Source organism: Phaenicophaeus curvirostris, chromosome 2 (assembly GCF_032191515.1).
Source record: "Phaenicophaeus curvirostris isolate KB17595 chromosome 2, BPBGC_Pcur_1.0, whole genome shotgun sequence".
NCBI classification, from domain to species: domain Eukaryota; kingdom Metazoa; phylum Chordata; class Aves; order Cuculiformes; family Cuculidae; genus Phaenicophaeus; species Phaenicophaeus curvirostris.
The window spans coordinates 16,612,502-16,635,064 of NC_091393.1; the positions used below are offsets into that span (position 1 = coordinate 16,612,502).

At 40.4% G+C, this 22,563-nt stretch overlaps 1 protein-coding gene across 1 annotated transcript in view; it reads right to left on the minus strand.

The window, feature by feature from the left end:
- Positions 1 to 7,994: 7,994 nt before the first annotated feature.
- The window catches only part of COL19A1 (collagen type XIX alpha 1 chain), a 199,627-nt gene continuing 185,058 nt past the window's right edge, over positions 7,995 to 22,563 (minus strand). Inside the window, exons 48-52 of the mRNA XM_069851444.1 lie at positions 21,460 to 21,630; positions 18,310 to 18,376; positions 15,667 to 15,822; positions 8,832 to 8,909; positions 7,995 to 8,625 (exon numbers count right to left, since the gene is read on the minus strand). Of these exons, the coding sequence (XP_069707545.1) occupies positions 8,489 to 8,625; positions 8,832 to 8,909; positions 15,667 to 15,822; positions 18,310 to 18,376; positions 21,460 to 21,630 (609 nt within the window). The 3' untranslated portion in view covers positions 7,995 to 8,488. The remainder of the gene's footprint in view (positions 8,626 to 8,831; positions 8,910 to 15,666; positions 15,823 to 18,309; positions 18,377 to 21,459; positions 21,631 to 22,563) is intronic.

The window sequence follows — 22,563 nt, forward strand, 5'->3', positions numbered from 1 at the left end:
GATTACAAATTTTGAAGTAACATCTGTGGTTGTAGAAAAAAATCCAAACAAATAAATAATGTTTGAACCCCCTATATGTTTTTGTATGTATGTTTACATTCAATACCAGCTAGAAGACCACCATTATGCATCCCAAGTTGCCGTTTTTAGATAAACTCAATTCTTAGAGGAAAACGTGCAATGCAGAATTCTGTTTCTCTACAAACTATTTGTGTTTTTGACTTCTCTGTCTTCTTTGAAGACTTTCTGTCTCAAAGATAACAATGAAACCATCCGATGATGTTTCTTTACATTTCGTTATTATTTATCCAAATTTTCCAACACAAACTTTGTCACATCTGCTTTAAGCATTTCTTTTTATCCTAGTCTTTCCTTTTCTGTGTTCAAAAGAGATGAATTGTACCATGTGAGAACATGAAGAAGTAACATGATCAACTGAGCTATGTATTTTGAATGTAATGCATAAGACCACACTAAAGAGAAAGGTACTGGTATAATGCATACTCTAAAAGGAATTATTGGAAAAAGACAAAGCTGATGCTATAGCTGCACCTAAAAGCTGCTTCTCTGGCACCTCACGTGTTGACAGAAAATGCCTAAATAGAGATCACCTGGGAATAAATGTCTGATAAATTGCCTACTAAAAGAAGGTATATTTCCACATCTATTAGAGATTTGGGAACAAGTTAAATGGAATTAATTTTCATGATCTCTTTATATCCCTTGCACAGCCCAGTACTTTAAATGATAAAATATAAACCAGATTGAATCTTTACAAGTAAGTCTTACCTACAAATGCCTTCAGCTGTCTGCTTAGTGCTACAGGAGCAGCACTGGGTTAAGATTTCAGGGAAACGATGGGGGAAGAAAATAGGTATAAAGAAATCTGTCGTCCTTCCCAGAGACACTGGGCAAAGCTGAGACAGAACGGTTTTCCTGCACCTCCAGTTTGGCCAAACTCTCTCATAACCTACATCTCGTACTCTAATACCACAAGAAGTCATCAAAACAGATGAATGCAAAGTATTTCATTATTAGGAAATGAATACAGACAATTGCAAACAGGGTTGATTAGATTGTTCACACTTGGAGGTGTTTCATAAAATTTTAGAGTTAGGTCAGTTTTTTAATGATTGAGGGCATGGTCCTCAAAAGTATTCATGACACAACACAACAGTCAGTGGTAATGACAAACTGCAGTCTCACCAGCAAACTTTTATTTTGACTATAAAGTGTGTAAAACTTTTATAAAGAAAAAAACCCCAACTGATAACAGAATAAAAATATTATTTTCCATATGTAAGGCATAAACATAATGAATCAAAAGAAGGAAAAAAACCTCCAACATTTAAATACAAATGTGAAGTGCTTTAAAACATACAGTCTGAAAAATGCATAAAATTCCACAGTGGAAAGAAACTCATGTATGAGAGAAAATATTCTTATGTAAAAAGCAAATAAGAATTATTATGATCAAACACATTCAACACCGAGGGCCAATTCAATGCAGAACCCATATAAGTGGATAGCTTAACATTGTGACAGATCTCTGCCTTCAAACTGACTTGCAAGTTCTAATTTAAAATACAGAACTGAAGAATAAATCCTCAGGCACAATGCAAGCCAGGATCGGACCCAATGATTAATCTGAGTATTTACCAGTTCTGAATCTTGTTCAACAATGGAAAAATTTTATCTGAAGAGTGTTATGTGAAAAAATATCAGAAACTGAAATTTATTAATAGCACATTCAAGTAAATAAAGATTTGGAAAATGACAGAATTATGAATTTAAAAGAAAGGCTTGTCAACTATGGTGATTGATAGAGAAAAAAATGTGCCATTTTAAATAAATGTATTTAGAAAGCATGAAGTAAGAAGATTGAGAGGTTTCACAAGCCACTGTCAGCGTGCTGCCTGTTCTAACTAGATGCTCCTTGTAATCTCGGTGAAGTCCTGAGTAAATCTTGTTCTCAACTCCTTGTAATGTGACAAGATTTGTTATGAACAAGAGACTAGTACATCAGGATCTCTGTCACCACTCTCAACTCTGGAGGTTTAGTTGCATTGAGATGTATTGTAGCCCCCCAGTTAGTTAAGTGTAGGCAGGAATCAAGAGAAAAATGTTTAACAGCTGTCCTCAAAAATATAACCAACTTTTCACAATCCAATCTGGAATTTTAAAGTGCTGACTGCAGTGCTTCCCCTACTAGGCTACTAGTAAGTATTAGTAACACTGCTGCTGAATACTGTAATTATATATATATATATACGTTAAACATCTATAATTTATATAGAGTTTATATAAAGTTTTCTGTCACAGCCATCGCTCGATTCTACCAGCCTGGTATGAATTGCTACCAAAAAACTCTTGTGACTATTTCACAAAGGCCAAAGTCTCTCTCTCTAGCCAAAGGATGAGGGAAGGCCCTAGAGCACAAGCTGGAGCACCTGAACAAGGCAAGAAAGCAAGGCTGGGGAGGAATATGCTGGATTCTGCTTCCTTGAATACCCTAGTCATGATCTGAGCTTACACAAAGCCAAACACAGATCTACAACCAAGGGAACAAGAAACCGAGTCCATTAGTTCCAGAGACAACAGTGTTGATTCCTCCAGGCAAGTTCCTCCAGGCAAAGCCAAGCAGTTGTGCTCCATGTACAAACACACGCTGGATCTTTGCAAATGTTTTTAAATTGCTAAGATATCTGGATGCAATGTGTTTGCTTGACATGCTCATCATTGTAGTTTCATTTGCCCATGTAGTCTCTGCTTCCTTTATGCTTAAAATGCAGCCCTTGCCCCTCCTCTGCTCACAGATCACAGGTAAAGAAGAAATGTCTTTATTTTGTTGGGCACGTCACTCCCATTTGATTTTTTCACGGCTTCAGCTTTATTCCCCTCTTCTCAATCTTTAGTTTTACTGTTCTGTTTTGCTTGCTGTGTACGCATGCTACAGAACTAGTAAAATTGCAGCAGCTTCGGACAACAGATGAAGCAAACTCAGTGAAACCATTTTGAAATTTTAATAAAGAAAATCAAGTTAGTGGTCAAATCGTTACCTAGCATCCTTTAAAATGCCATTGATCTGGGAGTTATCTTGTTCTCCTGGGAGAGTTAGGCAGCAGGAGAACAATGGAAATACCTAAAGTCAAATGGTTCAGTGAATCAGTTCCCTTAATAAAAGTGATTATCTCATATTCAGACAAAAAAATTATATATCTGATTCAGAGATTATATTAACTTTTTATGTGCATATATATATACACATATATATATATACACACACGCCAATACATGGTCATGGTTTTTTCACTTTTTTCCCTCCCGAATGTGGAGCCCGAAGTTTCACCCACCAGCCTGTGGGAAGCAGGAGCCTGACACTGGTGTGGTCAAAAGCAACCACCCCGTGATTTCAGCCAACCCAGCCTCACAGCCCCAGTGCCAAATGCTCCATGGGGCTCCCTGAGGTGGCTTTGTGCCTCTCCTCTCTCTCCTTCACACTTGCATCCTCCCTCTTGTGATTTGACACTGAAGGAAAGGTTGTAATTACTGACACAACCTCATACAGGAAGAATGCGACACATTTCGATTTCCATCTGCAATCCTATTTTAAATGTAAATGGCCACATAATAATATAAAAAGCAATTTTCTATCCACTTAATACACTTCCATTGAACTGAACCTTAAGTGTTGCAAACCAAAAATATAGTGAATGAGAGAAGCAACCAGACAGCACGTAACGTGATTCATTCAGGGACAGCTGCATATCATTCAGAAATGAAAGAAAATCATAAAATAAGGTAGGTCATTGAAAATCCTTCAAATATATCCACTGGAGACAGAATATATTTACATTGAAACTTCAGTAAATAATTAAATGCATTCGTCTTTGTAGACCAGCAGACTCTGAGATAAAACTTCTAAAAGACATGAAGACTACATTCTTTTTTAGCCACAAACTTATTTTGGTCTAGAATCTGTAATATTTCTTAGCAATTAATATTTGAAAATCACATTTCCGTAAGGTATCATGAAAATTGACTTTTCCACTTAAACAGCAACTGAGGACAGGTCATGGTTAAACTTCTTCTCCATGGCCTGTGTACACAGAGATTGATTCAAACATTCATTGAGAACAGTCTCATTTTAATGGACATAACAGATATCAAGAAAATTTATATGACTCGGTATATCCAGAATTTAACACACACATGATAAACCCCCCCTAAACCCAACACTATTTTGATTCCTGAGATATTTCTCATGTTCTAACATGTCAAGTTAGAGCAGTGGTTCTACTGAATTGGTAAAAAGCATGTTTAGGGGTTGGCTTTAAGTAGTGTATTTGGAGAAAACAAGTTCATAAAATACTAATTTAGCCCATGGGGTTTTCACAGACTTGTATGTAAAGAGCATCCTTTTTTATTTCAAAGACTTTTATGTAAACATTACAGGAAAAGAAAAAGAAAAATAAGCATACAATGACATGAAAAATAGTACTTCACCCTTGTGAAAAAAAAAAAAAAAGCCAAAATGTTTTGTGTGATTAACCGCTATTTAAAAAATATGCTTAATGAACAAAGCTGTACATATCTAACATCTGCCACAATCCACAATCATAAAACATAAAGGGAGAATGGATAATATACAATCAATCCTGTTTCCATATCATAGTGCTCTTTTAGCATTGAACTCAAATCCAGTTCAAGACAGAAAGATTGGTTTTTAAAACATCACTAGGTAGGCTGCTCTGTGACTTGGCTGTACCAAGTATGCTGCTGTAATTTTTCTTTAATCGTAGCAGATTCCCTGCTCCCCTAGAGACAAACAGCATTACACCGGACATAAACATGCCTGAAAGCGCCATGTCCTATTACTGCATGTTCTCCTATAACGTGTAAATATCTAAACCTAAGAAACGTTACCTGCAGAAAAATAATCCAAGAAAGGCAGCATTTCTGCAAATACTGCCATGCAAAAATAAATATTTTAGGAAAAAAAAAAAAAAAGGAGGCTCACGAACAAAATCAGAAACAAAATCAGAAACACTGACTCTCGTGCTGTGAGTCTACACAGCACAGGGTCATTTCTTGGGCTGCTGAGCAAGTTCAGCCTGGGCTTTCTCCTTTGTCCTGAACACAGGTCTTGAACTCCACCGTGTGGACAAAAGGAGGGATGTTGCAGCCTCAGAGGAGTTCCCATCTAACCAAGTTATTATTTTCCTTAAGCAAACTGAGTAGTTTTGTACATAGCTATTTAAAGAAAACCCCAACACTTTATTAAGTAGGTAATAAAACAACTTGCCATAAAATATAATTGACCCTGAACTAGAACAAAGCTTAGAGGGCTTTTATAAAAGGTGTAAAACATTTTGTCAAAGTTATTTCAGATCAAAGTCCTGTTGCATGTAAGCATTCTCAAATCAGAAAAAAATATTGCGCTACTAGAAATAACAACCCTCCGTGTTTAGTTCCTTGCAATCCTTAGCAGCACAGACCACTTAGAACAGACACAAAATTGATAAAGCAAATTGCAAAACAGATCAGCACCCCTCTGCCCTCTCCATTCCCCAAACTTAAGACAACATCAGCCTGAAACTGCAAAGAAATCTCGAGGGCCAAACCTGAAAACCACATAGAAGCATCTTTCCAGCTGCATTCTGCTTTCAACTCTAAAAACATAGAGTAGGAGCAAGCCAGTGAGAAGTAAAGTTAAACTGGGATTAGCTTTGCTCTACCCCAGTGAAGAACGCGGCATCTTTAAAAAGGTATCAAGATAGCCTGTATAATAAAATACCCGTTTTCTCACATGAGAAAATTAAATTGGGCTTTTAGCAAAAAGAAAAAAATAATGTGACAAGATAATTACCAAAGTTACCTGAAAATCAATTGAAAGTGTTCAAATACATTTTAAAAAGTCCTTTAGATTTGAGCCTAGAAAAAGAAAAAGGCATCTGTAGGAAACATAGATGAAAAAATAAAACTTCTTCAAATATAAAAAGTGTTCTACTTTCCAATAAGTTCAAGTAAATTAACATACAGCAATTGCATCTGGTGAATAACAGACGCTCAGTTACAACTAACTAAAAGCCCCAAAATATACACATATCGCTTATGCGGCACAATAGTCTATGTACAGCCTGATGTACGGGGGCTGCTTGGAAACCTCTCAGCCACACAGATATCCTTTACAAGACAGCACCCTTTTTGATATTATCACAGAAAACGAAGTTTAAAATTAACTTCAGAAGTAAAAAAATATTTAGATTTTTTTTCATATACTGGAATTACTAGAGAAGTAAAAAGAAATAGAAGAAAAAAAAATGTTCATGCAAGATACCTGACCAGCAGTTCATTTGACTGAATGGAAAACAGTATGTGGCCCGTTCCCCGGCTGGTGTTCATACACCAAAATAGACATTGGCAGACAGAGGAGAGGATGCTCTGGCCTAAAGAAGGGGCAGTTACTGCAGGACAGGAGATGTGGGGACTGTTGTTCACCTGAGGGCTTTGACCTGGCTGTCCACATCCTCATGAATGACAAAGCACCCTGATCCCCCAAGGGGTCCCCAGCTCCTAGATTCCCTTCAGGAGATGGTATCATGGCACACCACAGGTTTTCTGCTAGCTGCTGTCCTCCTTCCTGCTGTTCTCTCCTGGCCCAGGTGTTTAATCTCAACCTTCAGTCTTTGTGTTTATTTACATGTCTTTCTTGTGCCAAGCACCTTCTCCCCGCAAACATCTAACTGATTAACAAGTCAAGAAGGTAGCTTTCTCTCTCACAAAGTGTGCCCGAAGGTGCACCCCAGCTAAGTGTTTGGTTGGCATTGTTTTTTTTTTTTTAAGACTCTCACCATTCATTCCTTACTGTTTTTAAGCAAAACCCAGAAATCACACAGATCTGTGTCTCACAACAGCTTCTCTGGAACCCAGAGAATTCCAATTTGGGAATGCTGCCCTGGGAGCTCAGCACTGCCCAAGCACAAAGTCACCGAAACCACTTCCCTGCCTGCAGTAGAAGAGAACACTGGCTTCCTTACGGAGGAGCAAGAGCCCTCACTACTGCTTATTTATGACACAGTTATTTTGAGGTTGAGGGTTATAGCTGTCTGCGTTCTCTCAATAGCACCTTCTCTTTCTATTGCACTGTAGCAAATTCTCCAGGACTAACCTAGGATCATCTGTTTCCTAATAATCAGGAGTGAAACTTTGGCCAACCCTCCTCCCTCCTTCCCAGAATCAGCTTCCGTATGATGGATTTTCTCCACCTTCTGCTCAACCCTTTGAGCTCTAGATGATTTACACTTTTTTTCTGTTTCATTCTTGATTGACAATGTCTGGTCTTGTAGGATATACTGAATGCCTGCACATTGTAAGCAATCGTATTCTCTCATGTTCTCACCTTCCCAAGGAGGGGCTTGCCCTTTTTTTGAATTTCTTTTGAATTCAAATTAATTTTGCCACCAGTTATTAGGACCTGCAAGTTTTCTCATTCTTCTCAAGCTTATTTTGGCACGTCTGTTGCAGGAGGAAGAGGAAAACTGTGCCACCGGTGAGATCAGAGGCTTGTGAGGTTCATTCTTTGATTGTCTCACTGTGTACTCACCACCTCTGCTTAAAGCAAGATGTCATCTTTGCCGTACGCAGACCAAATGGCAACGTAGCTTGATTCCAGGTAGTGATGCTGCACTTATTAAAATCCACATAACAGTCAGAAGATGCACCAGTTCTCAGCTAGGGACACCACCACAGTCACTAACAGCTTAATATCTGGAGTATAACGTAACCATGACTAAATGAATGTACAAGCCCTCAGTTAGGATAATATCCAGTCAGGAGAAACACTTGTCACGGTGAATTTCCAGTCAGTCTGAAGCTGAATGTTGGATGGGATTAGAGAGAGACCAAAAACATCTTCGTTTCCTTCTTCGACATCTAGGAAGTGACTGAAATGGTGGGTAGCGTTCGAGGTGCACAACACAGACCCAGTGCTGGAGCCTCCTCAGGGGACGTGAATGTTTAGTCCAAACAGAGTTTCCAGCGCTCCAGATCAAGTTCTGGATTCACCATGAACAGGTACGCTTTAAAACTTCAGAAATACATTTTCTCCACTTAAGCTTTGCCACTGGCAAGAAAAACAAAGCCAGCTTACATACTGAGGCACACATACTGTCTGAAGTAACAATAAAATACTTTTTGTTTGAAGAAAGAAACTTATGGAAGTTATTTGGGCCTATTTTCTCCTCTAAGCAAAATAAATATGAGAAACAAAACACATGGAATGCACTCTGGAAAATAAATGTCATCCTTTCATAAATATGACACTGCAAATAACATAGAGAAAGGCTCAATTCTGCACCTCATAAATTATCTATATACTATGCAGTGTCGAGGGGAAAAATATGCACCAAATATTAGAAAGATTAAATTAATTCATTGAGAGGTGTGAAAAGTGACTGTGAACCCAAGTATCTAGGGGAGAGGGATTTTATTTCCCACTGGTGCGTGACCGAGTCTGTGATATGTGGTAATAGCAATCTGCTGGATTGCATCTTCCGCTGGGTCCAGGTGGCCCCTCTGGTCCGGGTGATCCTGGCGTTCCTGGTGGGCCCGGGAGGCCGATAGCTGGCAAAAAAAAGTTAGAATTAGAGTCCTGGCCAGAGTACCTTGTGTTTCATCACTGACACTCAGCTGTGTGCCAGCTCACCTGCAAGAAGGCAGGTGATACCCCACGCTATGATCAAATGCAGGAGGAAAGGCACTGGCGTAAAACCAGCACGATATAGGCCTGTTAGCTCATAAATAACAGAAATAAATCTGGAGACTGGTACCTGCAGGGCCGGGTGGTCCAGGGTTACCGGGCAGTCCAATTCCAGGCTCACCTCTTTCCCCTTTCTGTCCTCTATAACCTACGCAGAATAAAGATATGAAAATAAGAGCATCCTCTTATTATAAACAGTGATCTTCAGCATATCTTGCCGACAAGAAATCATTCAGACAATGTAACTGGGAAAACAAATCACAGAATCACCAGGTTGGAAGAGACCCACAGGATCATCGAGTCCAACCGTTCCCATCAAACACTAAACCATGTCCCTCAGCACCTCGTCCACCCGTGCCTTAAACCCCTCCAGGGAAGGTGACTCAACCACCTCCCTGGGCAGCCTCTGCCAGTGCCCAATGACCCTTTCTGTGAAAAATTTTTTCCTAATGTCCAGCCTGAACCTCCCCTGGCGGAGCTTGAGGCCATTCCCTCTTGTCCTGTTCCCTGTCCCTTGGGAGAAGAGGCCAGCACCCTCCTCTCCACAACCTCCTTTCAGGTAGTTGTAGAGAGCAATGAGGTCTCCCCTCAGCCTCCTCTTCTCCAGGCTAAACACTCCCAGCTCTCTCAGCCGCTCCTCATAAGGCCTGTTCTCCAGCCCTTCACCAGCTCTTTTTCTGGGACAGTTGTTATAGGTTTCTTCTGGAAAACATGAAATTTCTTTCCCCAGGATTTTAAGGTACCTTCCTGAAATTCCTCTAATAAAGAAACAAATATGTATTACACTCCACTGTCACCTGTTTGATGAAGTCATGTGAAGCACCAATCCAAAGGCCACCTGGAGTCTAGCCAGCCCTTCTCTGATAGGCCCTAAACTGAGCAAGGCTTTGCCCTCTCCACTCTACCTAATTCTTTATGTCTGTTCTTCATGTCTGTACTTTTTAGATTGCAAACGGATATTTATATGCTCAAGTATTCCCCTGCATGTGAGAGACCTACTCCCCCTCCAGCATGATGCAGTTGCCCTCACGTGGAATGAGGGCTTGTGCACATTACAGATTTTAGCATGCAAAGCCTGCTTTGACCCAAGTGACTGCATATTGTAACAAGCTGTGATTGCTAATTATACTTTGAATATTTGTGTCCATTTCCTTCATAGGCAATAGTGTTGTATTTATCTAATAATTTCCATCTTCTCAAATTCTGCAACTCATGCCCAACTCGTTTCCTTTCCCTTAAACTGCTTGCAAAGAGTATTAGTTGGAAACACTCTAGCTGTTTTAGTGGGGAGGTCTCCTAGATATAAAGTGCAACATTTCACTTCATATTTCAGTTAAAAATCCATCTAAATCCATCTGTTTAGACAGTGCAATTTATGTAGGATAGGGGAGAAAGGCATTTTTAAAGGAAAAAGTGTGACACTTGCCACAAACCATTATTTTAAAAGGGATTATAAGGAAACCTTCTTCCTTCCCCTCCCCAACACCCCAGAAGTTGGCACACAAGGTGACAGATGTTGAAGATTAATTTGCCAACTTCTGGTCACAGTTGGAATTAAATCTGTTCTGCTCCAGGGACCAGTACGGTTCCAGTGTTTCGTATGCCACACAACAAACCTTCTCTTGTGAAGAGCTGTAATTTAGTTTGAATTAAAAGAGAAGAGTTCCAGCTGACCAGTTAGCATAGCAGTATCAATCCACCTGATGTCTCATAGAGATTAACGGGCACTGGCAGATTGACAGCAAAGGTTGTCTTGTCAGTGTACTGTGGTCTATGGCAACGCTGCCACTTCACAGGACAACTGTAAGCGCAAAGAGTTTTTACAACAGACACAATGAAGTAGGAATGGTACACAGAGCATTCAAGCTTTCTCTTCAACACAGGCACATTATACACTGCAGTAGAAAGTCTATTATCTGCTGCAATCATTCTAGGTTTCAAAACCAGAGCACCAATTATCTTATTCTTCTTTTGGCACCCCAACAAGGAAATTGCAGGAGGAAAAAACATTAGAAAACGCATGCAGAGAGACATGCATAACATAACAAAAGGAATCAACTGTTAAAAAACTCATAGAAACATTAATCATGCATTCTGGTCACTGAGTTGTGTTAAGTAGAACTGTACAAGGCATATATGCACACAAGCTATAAAAACTCAGAAAGGGGAAATGCAGATGTTTCTATTCAATTGTGAATCTTGATTTTGCTCTTTAATGACCATAGTGGTATTTATAACTACATCAAGTTGGTTTGCTCTGAAAATCTTGTGTAACACATAGTTGCTACTGTTTGAGAAGCTCAATCACACAACCACAGGATCTATTACATTTTCTATTTATTATATATACCTCTAAGTTTCTTTATTTACAATAGATAGATACAGTACATTCCTCACTACAAACCCCGTTAATTGCAATTTTACAAAGTAGTGCTGCCACTAATCATTTGGTTTGCATTTCATTAGTTATGGGGAAAAGAGAGAAATCACATTTACGATATATCACATTTACAAGCTCCATGATAACCATTACTGTAGGTATTTGAGGCAGTATAGTTGAAAAGAGACTGAGACAGACTGAAAGACTCTGTAAACATCATTGGCGTTCAAGACATGAAGGAAAAAAACCCACAACAGCACAAAGAACAGCCTGCCAATGCAAATGTATGATCCAAGGTAGTGTACACCATTACTGGCTGTATCTGAATACACATGTGAAGGTGTAATTTGAACATAGTGACAGGTACGTTCTGTTGACACTGAAGTTTAATATAAAAATTCCCAGGTATCTTTTAAAAATAAGGCTTTATTTAACAGGGTGTAGGCATATTAGTAAACAGGCCTATATGTAAACAATCTGAAAAATGTAATGTGTAATTCCAGCAGGAAAACATTTGATTTTTAATGAGGTATATTTTGCTCAGAAGCAGGGCCATGAATACACTTCTGGAAGATGATATTCCCTTCTGTCTGAGCTTAAAGTGACAAACTCAAACACAGTCAAAGGAAAGTATTACCATACACTTAAATCTGGTTTCGATTTATTGTTTTTAATCTAGGGCACATATAAGATGCTACCTATTTTTACTGGGAGAATTACAATTCCAGTAAGAAGTACCTGCTTAATACAAAAGGCAACTGCTTTAGCAAAGCCTTTCGCTCAGGTTCCAGAAGTTTTGTTGTAATTCCTGCAACCCAAGAGTTGTGGTATGTAAACATGTACCCGACATGGTCAGTACAGTAAACATGTGACAACAAGTATGTGTTCGAATGGATAAGCTTTCTTATGCTCATAGATGAGTGGTGATAGCTAAAATATAGCTTGTACTTTGGTGCTCTCTATAGTCAGAAAGGCATCACTACTGCAACACTCGCAGCTCTACCTGAAAATAACACAAGTTCCCTCATTCAGTAAGCTCCAAAAGGTATTCCACCTGTATCATGGAGATCCTCCTCCAAACGCAAGGATAATGAAACTAGCATGTCAAGTACCTAGAGAAATCTGAGGTTCTTTAATTCAAATATGAGGCAAACACACTACCAATGACAGGGAGCAATGAGACCAAAGTATTCCCTGCGTTTTACTGTGCAAATACTCTGCGTGCTTAAAAACACACAACTGCAAAGCAAAAGGAAGGGCGCTAAGAGCAAGCCTTCTCATCCAGCCTCCAATACATATTCTGAATGGGTTTCAAATCAAGGTAAAACAGGTTAACTTCACTCTCCACAGCAAAGAACACTTTACAGGAGATAACGCTGAAAATAAGTGCAACTTGCGACTGTGTCTGGACAACAGCTATTACCAGTGAGTTCCTGATGTCAGCCTGGATTTCTAGATGCTCGCGCTGTGCAAATTAATAACTATAATAAGAGATATACATTTTACAAAAGAGATCAGCAATAAAGATATGGGATTTTGACTATCCATGGTATTTTTCTTCTCTGAGCTGTGATGTTTGATTTCTCCAGGTCACCATGAAATATGAGGATCTATAAAAATCACTTCCTTAGTCTGATAGAAACAATGCAGTTTAACTAAGATGAAACATTCTTTTGTCTATTGAGAAAAACAAAAGCAATAGTCATATTAACGTAAAGGATAACATCCCAAGGGGAATTTGTTCTAATGGACCACTTTCTATTATAGTTTGAAAAATCCAGTTAAGTCAGTGGAGTTAATTGAGATAGATCCTCTAACACAGGACAAGCTGACTGACTGCAAATGTCTGACATTGCTGCAGCTTGGCTTTAAAGTCTTGAAATAAACTTCCTGTTTCTCTCTGAGATAATAGAATCCTTTAAAACATACAGAAAGTGAACAAATTCCTCTGCTTCCTCTTAAGCAGTTGCTGTTCCTTTCACTGGTAACACTGCTTCACAGAATCAGCTTGCTGATGTGTATGCCGTAGGTTATTTTTTTTAAATGAATCAATATCCATATATGTCTTCTAATCATTACTATATGAAGTCTATTTAAATGTCAATTGCATATTTCATCATATATGTTACAACTCTTTGTTTCTTTTTTTTTTGCTTTGTTTGTTTATATTATTACTAAGACCACCATATAAAATAAAAATTATTAGTATCTGAAACACTGGGAAGTATCTGAGTATGAACCTTGCTGCAGGCCAGCAGGTAACATTCTGGACTTTATTGGAAATGAATGACTGTTCCCATGAGTCTAGCAATTTGTTAAATATACTTTCTGAAGATCATGTGTGCACTTTCAAGACTTGATATCTATGTTTTCTGCTTCTGGAACTAACCCCTACCTGCTGGTTTGCTGTGCAGAAGGATGCTCTAGCAGAATCTGGCCAAGCCAAGCCAGACCTGGCCAGTTCCCAGTGGAAGTGACACCTCACTTGAGGAGTATGGAGGGACACTTGAGAAGCTGCAAGTTAAATACCTCCTCGGACACAAGGTTACACCTGCCCTTCCCGCTGGTTGGCTCTGGCAGACTTTCTGCTCAGCATTCAGCTTTGCAAAGTGCTCTGGAGGTCCTGTTGATCGCTCTCCAAAAGTACCTACTTATATCCACTAGCTGGATGGGACAAGTGACTAACTCACTCTGTCAGCCCAGATTTGTATTACTGCACACAGCAAAACTTCATCAAAACCCCACAGCTGGCTACAACCACGTAAGAAACATAATAAAGAATATCTGGCAGTCAATACCAAATGCATATTGCGACTCTGACAGACATACAGACAGCATGCTACCTCGAGGGTCTGTCACACATACACATAACATGCTTCTTCAAGAGGTCTTGCCCACTATGTCTTTTATGGCTGAAAATAAGCTGGAATATTAAAGGATACTTTTCAATCCACTCAGAGATTTGAATTTCTTTTTACTGTTGGCACAAAACAATAACACGCACAGGCACAACTGGGAAAGGCATGAACGGCATTTGTAAGTGTGCTTCTCTCATGGTGCTATCTCTCTGTCTCTTACTCCAAGTGTGGAAAGGAAGCAATACAAATTTTTTGCTTTCTTTCTCTGGAAGTATAATTTTACATATGTTTTGATGTATCAGAGAAGTAAATGCTTCTCATTTAATTTGTACTGGTCAAAAAAGAGTATTGAGCATATTGGTAAAATAAATGGAAATCCTGTGTACACAGGGCACTACCTTTACTTACGCATAAGGCATGAAAAAGCAGCTTTATTATTTTTTTTTAAGCATAGCTATCATTTTTACTCTTGATGCTCACTAGCTGGAAATGAAGCCTAGTACAATGTTCCACATCTCAGAAGCATGTGAGACTAACCACCACATACATCATAATTGAACAATCTGGCACTGACATTAAAGTTGACTGTTTACAGAGATCTGAATATTTAGTTAATGATGAAATCAGTGTTGTAAGATTCTAAGCCTTTTATTGTTTTCCTTGATCCTTTATGCTTGTTCTTCTCATTCTGAGCTCATCACATTTTTCAAGCTTCTGTCAGGGGTTTGCGCTTATCAATGTTAGTAAGTCTTTATTCTTCTGATAGCTTTAGGATCCACACATCTTCAGCTTTGCTCTCATGTTCTTCATTCCAGTCTGACTTGCTCTGACTCCAGAGCAGACCAAACTAACAAAAGATAATAAAGAACTACCTACAGATAAACTGTAAATTACATATTACCCACAAAATATTATTCATTGATAAATTCTTTTTTCCTTTTAATCTGTTCTCCTCTTCCTGACAGGCTGACTGTACAGCAGAGCACAGCTACAAAGAGCCTGGATCCCTTCAAGCCAATTTTGCAGTAAACGACAGTTCAGTGGAATGAGAGCCCTATACTGTCTGAATGCATTGCAATGTACAAATTATCATTTGGGTTTTAGTGAAAAGCTGATTACTCTGAAACTGATTTGTGAAAATAGATTACTTCACCGTAAGAAGTGGTAATATTTTAGTTTTCACTACTCCTTAAAGAACAATATTTGCCTGCAGTTTTTCCTACCCTGTGTTGTCTCAGGATCAGAACTGAGAGCACTCAGACTTGGAGATCAAATTTTGCTACTTAAATAAGATGGTCTCTCTAAATATGGAGCATGATCTAAATAGTTTCATTAGAGCACTGGCATTGTTTTTCTTCCTTGTTAAAGTATTTATGAAAAAAAATAACTGCTACAATAGTCTACATATCTGTCAGCTTTAGATATCTGTCAGTAATTAACTTTATCAATTATTAGAATAAAATGCACTGATTAGGAGTTTTTAATCAGTAAAATCCACACATTTACTAAGGGTTAATATTTAGATCTAGTCTGGAGAAACATAAGTACAGTTTTAAAAGTTAATCATTAGAAAGCTAGATAGGTAATCCTGGCTTATTTAATAATCATTAGCAAGTGTATAAATATTTCAAGATACAATTCATAGGAGCATTTTTTTAAATTCCTACCTTGAATTCCACGTTCTCCTGGTGGTCCTGGCAAACCATCTTTTCCTGGTGGCCCTGGTAACCCATCTTTTCCTGGGGGCCCTGGTCTTCCATGGGCTTGGGAGGCAAGCATGGCAGCAGGCAGCTTCAGCTGGGATACAAACTGAGCCATCCTTTCTTCATTAACAAACGGCACAAGAAAAAAATGAGTAAGAAATGTGCAAGCAAAATATGGGAAAATAAATAAGCCCCAACCCCCTAGCTAAAGTAAGTATCTGAAGCAAGCTGTTTAGTCCTTCAAAATGTCAAGGTCCTTCTAAATGTCAAGACTCATGTCTGAGTTTTTACCCTTTGAAATAATCTGAACAAATTTGTATTAAAGTTTCTATTACTACTCTCTTTTACTAATGTATTCCAACATTTCAAATGACTTCTGAGTCTTGTTGCAGAAGTACTTAAAATAATTAATTCCAAAGACAGATAATTAGTACCTAACACACCTATGAAGTTTTACCTAACATGTTTGTAACTCAATATGTTGCAAAGTAGAGCTTAAAGACTGCAAATAGTTCTTGGAATGTGCTGAAATCCTGACAACATTTGTGAAAAAAAACTCTAAGTGCTCACCAAACATTAGTAATTGCAGAGATTCAGCATGAACTCCATGCTGGTAGAATAAAGTGCACTTTGTAACATTTCAGTGGTCCTTTGAGGTAGACAAAATAGGGACTAACCTTGAGTCTATCTCGTTTATACTGGATTAAAAAATTAACTAAGCATTTCATGATTTAGCTGGTATTTACTGTGGTGGAGATGCAAGATTCAAGAAAAAATAGAGAAAAGAGGGCATCAAGCAAAAAATAGGCAAGGTGATAGAAAACAGGCAAAGTGAAACAAAGAATAGAAGACATGTGGAAACACTAATAAGGTGTAGAAAATGGAATAGCTATAAAGACAAAAACTAATATTCCCTGTAGGTAGGACACCTTTTAATACTTTCTTCTTAAGAATAGAATCATAGAATGGTTTGGGTTGGAACGGACTTTAAAGATCATCTAGTTCCAATCCCCCTGCCATGGGCAGGAAGATCTCCCACTAGATCAGGCTGCCCAAGGCCCCATCCAACCTGGCCTTGAACACCTCCAGGGACGGGGCAGCCACAACCTCCTTGGGCAATCTGTGCCAGTGCCTCATCACTTTCATAATGAAGAATTTCTTCCTAATATCTACTATAAATCTGCCCCTCTTCCATTTAAAGCCATTCCCCTTGGTCCTATCACTCCATGTCCTTGTGAAAAGTCCCTCCCCAGCTTTCTTGTATGCCCACTTCAGGTACTGGAAGGCCATTCTAAGGTCTCCTTGGAGCCTTCTCTTCTCCTGGCTGAACAACTCCAACTCTATCAGCTTGTCCTCATAGCAGAGGTGCTCCAGCCCTCTGATCATCTTTGTAACCCTCCTCTGGGCCCGTTCCAACAGTTCCACATCCTTTGTATGTTGGGGATTCTAGAACTGGACACAGTACTCCAGGTGGGGTCTCATGAGAGCAGATCAGAGGGGCAGAATCACTGCCCTCCACCTGCTGGCCACACTTTTTCTGATGCAGCCCCAGATACAGTTGGCCTTCTGGGCTGAGAGCACACATTGCCAGCTCATGTCAAGCTTCTCATCAATGAGCGCCCCCAGGTCATTCTCTGCAGGGCAGCGCTTAATCACGTCATCCCCCATCATGTACTGAAACCACAGATTTCCCCAACCCAGGTATAAGACCTTGCACTTAGCCTTGTTGAACCTCATGAGGTTCACACAAAGCCCACTTCTCCAGATTGTTTAGGTTCCTCTGGATGACATCCCATCCTTCTGGTGTGACAACTGCACCACTCAGCTTGGTGTCATCTGCAGACTTGCTGAGGGTGCACTTGATCTCACTGTCTATGTCATTGATGAAGACATAACAGCACTGGTTTGAATATGGATCCCTGAGGGACACTGCTTGTCATGGATCTCAATCTGCACATAGAGTCATCAACCACTACTCTTTGAATGCAACCATCCAAACAATTCCTTATCCACTGAACAACCCACCCATCAAATCCATATCTCGCCAATTTAGAGAGAAGGATGTTGGGGGGGATCGTGTCAAAGGTGTTACAGAGGTCCAGATAGATCAAATCCGTTGGTTTTCCCATGTCCACTGGTGTGGTTACCCCATTATAGAAAGCTAGTAGGCTGGTCAGGCAGGACTTGCCCTTCATGAAGCCATGCTGACTGCCTCTAATCACCCCCCCTAAGACTAAATACTTGTTATAGACTAAATACTTGTTATCATTCTATTTGAATGGGAAAAGGAGGTAATTTCAGCCTATGAACAGCTCTTGAAATACATAATAGATTAAAGTTCTGAGGGGTAGCAATCTGGAGAAGGGTGAAAATACACAAAATAGCCTCATTATAAAGATAAAAACTGCCCAAGTAGCAGAATATACCAAAATTATATTAAGTAGACTTAAGGAACAGTTAAAGATGGGTACAGCAACGAGGCAAGTGCTAAGTCAAATGTGAATTAGATGACACGCAAAGAAATGTGTATAAAGGCTGTAGAGATATAAAATATCTAGAACAGAATTTAAGATTTATGTTTAGTTGTAGGATATTTCATCTTCTTACCTTCAAAAACCTTAAGAACCTCTTGTTGGATATATTTTTTAATTTCTTCAACTGAAACTCCATCAACCTGATGAGGGAAAGAAATGCTGATATATATCAGAAGAAACATACAGAGGGCACTTTGTGATGCTACAAATTTTAAAATTGCTGAAATTATAATTAAAAATGTAAAGCTTTCATTGTAATTTAAACATTTTAATACATTTGTGTTATGTACTTAACTACAGAGCCCCTTCAGTGCAAATACAGAATCACAGAATCACAGAATAACCAGGTTGGAAGAGACCCACCGGATCATCGAGTCCAACCGTTCCTATCAAACACTAAACCATATCCCTCAGCACCTCATCCACCCGTGCCTTAAACACCTCCAGGGAAGGTGAATCAACCACCTCCCTGGGCAGCCTGTCCCAGTGCCCAATGACCCTTTCTGTAAAGAATTTTTTCCTAACGTCTAGCCTAAACCTCCCCTGGTGGAGCTTGAGGCCATTCCCTCTTGTCCTGTCCCCTGTCACTTGGAAGAAGAGTCCAGCACCCTCCTCTCTACAACGTCCTTTCAGGTAGCTGTAGAGAGCAATGAGGTCTCCCCTCAGCCTCCTCTTCTCCAGGCTAAACAACCCCAGCTCTCTTAGCCGCTCCTCGTAAGGCCTGTTCTCCAGCCCCCTCACCAGCTTTGTTGCTCTTCTCTGGACTCGCTCCAGAGCCTCAACATCCTTCTTGTGGTGAGGGGCCCAGAACTGAACACAGGATTTGAGGAGCGGTCTCACCAGTGCCGAGTACAGAGGGAGAATAACCTCCCTGGACCTGCTGGCCACGCCGTTTCTGATCCAAGCCAAGATGCCATTGGCCTTCTTGGCCACCTGGGCACACTGCTGGCTCATATTCAGTCGGTTGTCAACCAACACGCCCAGGTCCCTCTCCTCCAGGCAGCTTTCTAGACAGACTTCTCCTAGTCTGTAGCACTGCACAGGGTTGTTGTGCCCCAAATGCAGGAACCGGCATTTGGCCTTGTTAAACCTCATGCCATTGGACTCAGCCCAGTGGTCCAGCCTGTTCAGATCCCTTTGCAGAGCCTCCCGACCTTCCAGCAGATCGACACTTCCACCCAGCTTAGTGTCGTCCGCAAACTTGCTAAGGGTGCACTCGATGCCTTCATCCAGGTCATTGATGAAGACATTGAACAGGGCTGGACCCAGCACCGAGCCCTGGGGAACCCCACTTGTCACTGGCCTCCACCTGGATTTCACACCATTTCCCACCACTCTCTGGGCCCGGCCATCCAACCAGTTTTCCACCCAGGAGAGTGTGCGCCTGTCCAGCCCAGAGGCTGACAGTTTCCGAAGCAGAACGCTGTGAGAAACTGTGTCAAAGGCTTTGCTGAAGTCCAGGAAGACCACATCCACAGCCTTTCCCTCATCCAGCAGCCGAGTCACTTTGTCATAGAAGGCGATCAGGTTAGTCTGGCAAGACCTGCCTTTTGTGAACCCATGTTGACTGGGCCTGATCACCCGGTTCTCTTGCATGTGCTTCATGATAGCACTCAAGATCACCTGCTCCATGACTTTCCCTGGCACTGAGGTCAGACTGAAAGGCCTGTAGTTTCCTGGGTCCTCCCTGTGACCCTTCTTGTAGATGGGCACAACATCAGCCAGCCTCCAGTCCAGTGGGACTTCCCCAGTCTTCCAGGACTGTTGGAAGATGATGGAAAGGGGTTTGGCCAGCACATCCGCCAGCTCCTTCAGTACCCTAGGGTGAATCCCACCCGGCCCCATATACTTGTGGCTGTCTAGTTGGGCTAGCAAGGCTCTGACCACCTCCTCTTGGATCATGGGAGCCTCATTATGCTCCTCTAGCTCCTGGATTAGTACACAGACGGAACGACCCTCCTTACAACTAAAGACTGAGGCAAAGAAGGCATTAAGTACCTCAGCCTTTTCCTCATCCCCTGTCACTGTTGTTCCTTCTGTGTCCAATAGGGACTGTATGGTCTCTCTAGTCCTCCTTTTATTATTTATATATTTGTAGAAAGATTTTTTGTTATCTTTCACTGACTTGGCCAATCCAATTTCTAGCTGAGCCTTAGCCCTTCTCATTTTTTCCCTACACAATCTCACGTCCCTCCTGTAATCCACCCAAGAGGCCTGTCCCTTCTTCCAGAGCCCATAAACATTTCTCCTTGATATCCCTCAAGATCTCTCTATTCAACCAAGCTGGCTTTCTCCCCTGCCGGCTTTTTTTCCGGACCACGGGGATAGCTTTCTCCTGAGCTGCTAGGACCACCCTTTTGAAGAGCTCCCAGCCCTCCTGGGCTCCCTTGCCCTTCAGTACTGTCTCCCATGAGACTTCGCCAACCAGCCTTCCGAAGAGATCAAAGTCTGCCCTCTGGAAATTTAATGCTACCGTCTTGCTAACCACCCTCTTCATTTCACCAATACATTATAATATTATAAAGACCACTAACACCATGAGGTGGAAGAGGCACTCCCTGCTGCCAACTTGATCAGAATGTCAGGTCTTTTTAAGTTCTTTTGTGTAAGACAGCAAGGATGTCCAGTGACACTGCTAGGCTTTACTTGCCTTTTGTATGGCATCTGCCAGCTTCTCACCGCGTGTAGGCACTAACAGCCTGCTAACTACAGCTGCATCACAGGACCAGTGACTTCACTGGAAGAGTTTTTCAGAGTTTTATGCTGTCTGATTGAGGGTAAAAAGAACCCATAACATGGATGTGCCTCTGTGACTCTAAGCAAGGCACCTACAATTGACAGGCAGCATTTTGTTGTCTTTTTAAACGCTGATTTCTCTTTTATTGAGAATGACTTTTCTCCACCTCCTTTTTTTTTTCGGTTACAAAGACTTACACTTTAGATCTTAAGCTTATGAAAAAGTTGAAAATCAACAGTATTGAGCAGCCATGCTGATTTGTCAGGAGCTAAAGAAATAATTAAAGCTTATCCATAGCACATATTTAAAAAATAAAAATAACTCCTTGATCACTTTGATATTTTTTTTCCCTCCATTTTTTAATGAACAGTGGAATTATCTCAAAGATATCTTAGTCTTTCTGATACTGCAGTATTGCTCGGTTTAATTTCCACTGCAGCATATGATACCTTCACAAGCAATCAAGAAAACTTTGCATTTACTTACAGGAAACCCCGGGGGTCCAGGTGAGCCAGGGGGACCCTGATGACCTGGTGATCCTGGATAGCCTCTGTCTCCTGGTGGCCCAACAGGACCCACATCCCCCTTCTCTCCTGTTGGGCCAGGTTTCCCTCGTTCACCTTGTGGACCTCTGTCCCCTGGAATACCCTGATCTCCCTGTGTAAAATAAAAGCAGAAAGAAAACCATTGCACACAGTGGAACAAACTAGGAAAAGTCACCCAAGAATGCTAAATAGAAACTTCCTCCCTGTTTGGAGACAGATTTTATGAGTCATGCAGGGAAGCTGATTTTACAGATAAACCATGTATCTGAAAACACAGCAAGTAACATTTTCTTTTCCTCACACTTTTAATGTTGAGGTCAATGACAAAAAGAATAGCTTGACACTGTAATCCACTTTTCAAGAGCAGAACTTGGGTGCAGAAAGTTTACAGACCTCATACAAGGATTTAGAAATATCAAACACAGCACAGGTAGAATTTAGGGGCTCAAATTCCCTCAGGCACAACCTATCAGGCTTTTTTCTGTAACCTTCCCCAGAAACCTAATATTTTTTTTCTGCATGTACAGAAAATTTCAGTTAATTGAAGAAGCAAATACAGAAATCCACATATAACAAGTAAATTTCTTGCAAACAAAATCAATTAAAGGTAAGTTTTATGGACAATGATAGCTTCCATCATGGGCTGAAATAGCATTTCTAAGAAATCAGATCTTTTCACAGAATGAAAGATTTGTTTAGGCTGGAGAAGACCTTTAGAGTGACTTAATGTATTAATCTATCAGCTACCACTGAACTACAGCTGCGGAGCAGAATGCTGCAAGTCACACATTCAGATTGTTAATTAAGAGCTGGCAGCTCTTAAGGGTCACTGACTGGCCTTGCTGCAACACTTGAGCTAATGTTAGGCTCTACCTTAAGCAGCAAACAGCACTAAGAACTGACTACATAATTACTAGATAAATCCAGATTCTACATTTATGAGGAGTGACTGAATGGAATTAATTGCAATTTTAATCGACAGCAGGTGCCGGTAAACTGTATTCAGATCTGAAACATTATTAATTGATAAACTAATAAAAATGCA